The 5425-nt window shown below is 36.0% G+C and overlaps 1 protein-coding gene across 1 annotated transcript; it reads left to right on the forward strand.

The window, feature by feature from the left end:
- The first annotated feature begins 2069 nt into the window (after positions 1 to 2069).
- On the forward strand, positions 2070 to 4031 carry LOC132719959 (neuromedin-U receptor 1-like). Its single transcript, XM_060703922.1, has one exon. The coding sequence runs from the start codon at positions 2276 to 2278 to the stop codon at positions 3434 to 3436; it is 1161 nt and encodes a 386-aa protein (XP_060559905.1). The 5' UTR covers positions 2070 to 2275; the 3' UTR covers positions 3437 to 4031.
- The last annotated feature ends 1394 nt before the right edge of the window (positions 4032 to 5425 follow it).

A 5425-nucleotide genomic window follows, 5' to 3' on the forward strand; every position in this document is an offset into this window, starting at 1 on the left:
ATAATTGAGCCGCGTCACAACAACACCAACATAATGGATTTGCGACCAGCATGGATCCAGACCAGCCTGCGCATCCGCGCAGTCTGATCAGGATCCATGCTGTTCGCTATCAGTTTCTCTACTTGCTATAGGGTTTGTAAGCGAACAGCATGGATCCTGATCAGACTGCGCGGAAGCGCAGGCTGGTCTGGATCCATGCTGGTCGCAAACCCATTATGTTGGTTTTGTCATGACGCGGCTCATATGATATTATTTAGAAATGTGCGTCAAATGTGTCGTAATGTCTGGGGGCGACATACAGGAGACATAAAATAGGAAACCTTCAGCATAATAAATTGTTTTCCTAAGCAACAGCTAGTGCCTGGTTACCTGTTTGCTAATAAATCATTGTTATATGTCGGGTAAGGTTTTTTGTTCAATTTATTATACGTGATGTAAAATGAAGATATTAAATTTGTGATATGTTTTGCAATTCGTGACATCAAAGCGTTTATATGCAAAGTCTACGAGAAGAATAACTCTTAAGGGAGTAAGTATGTTTATCTTCAAAAAGAGGCAAGTATATAAATACAGATGTAAACCAAAAGATTACAAAGTTTGAAATACATCCTCACTCTTTCTTTCTAGGAACAAAGACACGAATTTATTTTCCACGCGCAACTTTCTCTGTTTCTAAACAATGAAATAAGACGACAAGATACAAAGCATTATCTTAACAATAAATTTGCAATTCAGCAGCTCATATTGATAAGTATCTTGCCATATTCTTTGTAATTTCAATCTTATAAGAAATTCTATATTGTTTATGACTTAAAAGAAAATTAATCGTTAACTGCAGTCAGGTATTTCTTCGTGGCAGTTCAATAAAATGTTTTCACCTCTCGCAAAGTAAAGCAGAAGACAGTTTCATCTCTCGCAAAGTAAAGCAGAAAACACGCGAAAATAAGGTAAGATTTAAAAATTGTAACAATATTTTTCATAGTTTAAGTTTAATTCTTAATAAACATGTGACATTTCTTTGTCATTTTCAAAGTAAATAAAGAATATATATGTTTATTTTTGAGTGAATATGTTACATGTATATATATTCCACTGAGAGCTGAGAAAATTCCTATTTTAAATGAGCTAGTAATGTGGATCGATGCGAGATATATTTTATATTGAATAAAAATTCAATGAAAACTCTGTGTTCTGAAAGAAATAAAAATGTCGAATAAAGTTTAAGACATTCAGTCTGGATTTGTATTTTGTAGGTAAGATCATTTTTTTAATGAAACGTTTTAAAGAAGAAATAATGATTTTTCAAGTAACTCGAAGTACGTTTTGTGCCATACTATTTAAAATTCCGTTTGGCTGCTGTGAACAGTTCTGAACCGCGAATTACACAGTTCTGGACCGTGAATATTTTATTGTGTCCTTGGATTTAAGCTGCATGCAGTCACGGTCCCCTCGATGGGCGCCAAATGTCACAGGGTGAAAACAATGTGCCACTTGACCGACATACAATTCCGGGAACCTCGGCATACAGTTCCGTGCCTCTACCGGCTGAGCTATCCAGCCGCTTGCACATTTTCTCCCTTATATAGTGAACAGTTCTGAACCGTGACACATATTCGAAGAAACCATTTCCTGATATTTTCTGCCAAGAACATTAATTACTAAGGAAATCTCACACATCAAAATTATGAACATTTAAGACTTGCAACGCCTATCAAGAAGTACAGGACTATAATTGTCGGGGAGGGGGGTCAAATAACTGATCCAATATTTCAGCTTAAAATACTTCGCATAATATAAAGAAAATAATAATCTAACATAAAAAGTTTTTAATTGTCTTTAGTGTTATTCTAATACCGGAAGTCCTTGACCTGACAGAATGTGAACATGAAGTACATGAACGGACATTCAATAGCGGAAAATACATCGCTTTTGTTACCTGTAATGATAATAGTTAGAGCTACAATGCATCATTCTATACAGTTAATTCAATATTCTTCGATCGTTGTCCAATGTATGCGGGAGTGGACAGTCACTCTCATTTATTTTTGTTGTACTGGCATTCATTTTGTTTGAAGGCCTTCTGTCTCGTGAGTAAGGAAGGAACAAATTTATGAAAAAAATAATATTATGTAATATTGTGAGTGTTATTTTTTCTCGTTAGAAGTATTGGAGAACCGAATAATGTTTTGTTCTTTTTACAGTTGATGTGAATCTGAAACAATCTACTTGACCACATAGTATAACGTGTTTCTAAAACATTCATCACAAGTCGATTATGGACATCTTCTTGGAGGAGCATTCCGAGTACAGACACGCTGTGAGAATATGGAAGACAATTCCGCCGATATTGCTCGTGCTAGGAACTCTGGGAAATTTGTTGACCATTGTGGTTTTAATGAGAAGCAAAAGTCGACTGTCCTCTACAGCACTTTACCTTTCTGCACTGGCTGTGTCAGATTTACTCGTGCTTTGGACAGGACTGTTACGTCAGTGGATAATATACATGTTTGATATTGACATGCGCCACCTGTCGGAGACCGGATGTAAGATTCACATTTTTCTCGTCTATTTCGCGACACAATGTTCATCATGGCTCCTCGTTGCTGTGACGTCAGAAAGGTTTATTGGTGTCTGGTTGCCTCATAAAGTAAAACAAGGATGTACACCACGTATTGCCATAGTAACCATTTCTATAATTGTTGGCAGTTTGATGGCCCTTAATTCACACTGGCTTTATGGAATGGGCGAAAAAGAAATAGAGTATGGGAATGTGACATACGTGCTTAAATGTCAGTCTATAAATGAACATTATGGTGACTTCCTTGGGTTTAAATGGCCTTGGATTGACCTTTGCTTTTTTAGCTTGGGTCCTTTCACAATTCTTTTGATAGGAAACGTTTCAATAATTATTCGCGTGCTCATCAGCAAACATAAAACACGGACACAAATAGCACCTACTACCGGAGGGATAGATATAATCGGAAGGTCAAACAGGACTACCCAACTAACAGCTATGCTGATTTTATTAAATGTTGTTTTCTTCATTTGTACAATACCAATGTCAATATATCTAATTGGTGAACCTAAATGGCTAAGACAATTAAAGACATATCATGACCTTGCCGTCTTGAGCTTATGGTGGTCTGTCGTGAATTCGTTTATGTATTCAAATAATGCTGTTAACTTCATGCTTTATTTTCTGAGTGGATCACGCTTTAGACAAGAAGTGAAATCTTTATTGCGTGGTGGGCGATCCCTATCTATTTTTGCTGCAGGTACTACGGCGACAAGAGTTGGACCTGGATCAACGACCATGAGATCAAGACAAATTCTAAAACCGAGAGAAGTTGGGCGTTCACCGTCTCCAAATATTACGGGTTTGTCGATGCCACAACTTGCAGTAGCAGACGACCACGCAGGACGGAGCAACGCGTAAACGCTTTGACCAGATATATGTCTTGAACATTCTCTCTACAACGATTACTCTATCTAATCTTTATTTCTTATTCACCTTTCTTACAAACCAAAATGTATGTTAAGGACTTTCAAAATGGATAATGTGCAAGAAAGAAGAGGATCAATTGTGTATTTGTCTTATTTAACGTGAAAATTTGTACAGTTACATCTACATGTACTCTTAATCTTTCGCTGTATTTGTTATAAGATGGCTTTCAATCTTTATTTGGTGGAAGAAGACGTCAGCCTCACATATGCGGGTATCATTCAGGCAAGAACCTGTACATCTCGAGCATCTTAATAGAACCACCGATTTTCCTCAGTAAAAATTCTAACACGTTTCTTATTATTTTGCTATAAAACTGATAGGACAATCTAATACATTTTACAGGTATATGCACAACATATAAGATTGGAAAGCTTGTAAAAACATGCCATATGACGTCAATAAACCAAATGGCGTCAGCAAAATTACATATCGCTCAATGTAGTTTTCTATGCATCGGGAAACAGTATGTTGTCCCACTGTTAATCAAAACATATGAGGTCCCCTGAAAATTGTTTACCACTGTGGATCCGAATCCGGACAGAACCTTTCAAAACGTCGGTGGTTCTACTCAGGTGCACATTCATGGCTGAAATAATGTAAGGATGGGGCACCTGAGATCTTCCTCCACAAGTAAACCTGGAAAGTCACCATATGGCCAATACTGTGTTTGTGTGACGTTAAACACAATACAAAAAGGGAAAAAGAAAGTGGGATCCGTCATTGATTCAGATAACATTGTCTAAACATTCCTGTATTGAGATATTATCCTGTAAAAACATAAGCTATATGGAAGGCGCACAATGTGGTATTATTACTAGAAAATCTGGAAAAAGGCGACCCTTCGAAAGCATCAATCACAACAATATTGCATAGAAATTGCAGACTCGGTTTGATTGAGTCGATAAGGAAAATTTTAACATCCTTCACGCCTTCTAGCACCGGCTTGAGTGGTACTCTATTGTCAACACATAGAAGTGATCCCGAAGGACCAGAAAAATATAACAACACTGAAGTGAAGTACGAGGCATTTAACTTTTACAGCTGCCACACAACACTTGACACATCATAATTAGTACATTCATTAGCTATGATCAAATTTTACAATAATTTCCTTCATTAACATACAAGTGCTTGTACTTATCGTAATGTTTTGTGACTATCTCCATTACATACAGATTTAATGTTCATAATAAGATAAGATAAGAGAAGAGAATATAAGAAATTTGTTGATTTTGTTGACTTGTGTGAACATACTAATATGGTGACATTTAAATTATATACAACACAAACACACCCTACCCGATGGGCCTATTAGTCACCGTATAGCACACTAGTATTAACAATTAACTATCGTCATGTCACATAGTAAACCAAAGGAAATTTAATGAGGAGTTATCATAGGAAATGCTATAATCAAAAATTGTTCATGACTCTTTTTTTGCTTTAATAAAAGTGTTATTCTATGTTGTATTGTAAATATGGTGTTTTTCCTTGTATAACTTTCAGAAATAAATTTTGCTATTTTGCGGGGAATTTTTTTTATAAGGCACACCACCATCTTGTCACAGTTATTCTTGCATTCTGGCGTTTCCGTTCGTTTTACCGGAAATTTCAAACTGGGATGACATAAATTTCCATGAAAAATTGGTTTAATAAGTGTTTAAAATATAATGGAATATGGTTGAATATCTGACATTCTAGTATGATGTTTGCGGTTATACGTCATATAAGTCCGTTACCGACAAATGGGCGGGTCCCCAGGGACGGATTTTCCGATCCGAACCGCAAATTATAACAGATATTATTATTCATAATATTATCACTATTCAAATATCATATTTGGTTGTCCTACATAGTGAAAACTTAGATGTTGTCTGATTTTTTATTTTTTTTTTTTTTTGCCAGAAAATTAGTTACTCT

Source organism: Ruditapes philippinarum, unplaced genomic scaffold, assembly GCF_026571515.1.
Source record: "Ruditapes philippinarum isolate M1 unplaced genomic scaffold, ASM2657151v2 ctg962_1_1_1_1, whole genome shotgun sequence".
NCBI classification, from domain to species: Eukaryota; Metazoa; Mollusca; class Bivalvia; order Venerida; family Veneridae; genus Ruditapes; species Ruditapes philippinarum.

Bases quoted from the DNA above. Each gene is read 5' to 3' on its own strand.
- LOC132719959 (XM_060703922.1), top strand. From the start codon at position 2,276: ATGGACATCTTCTTGGAGGAGCATTCCGAGTACAGACACGCTGTGAGA.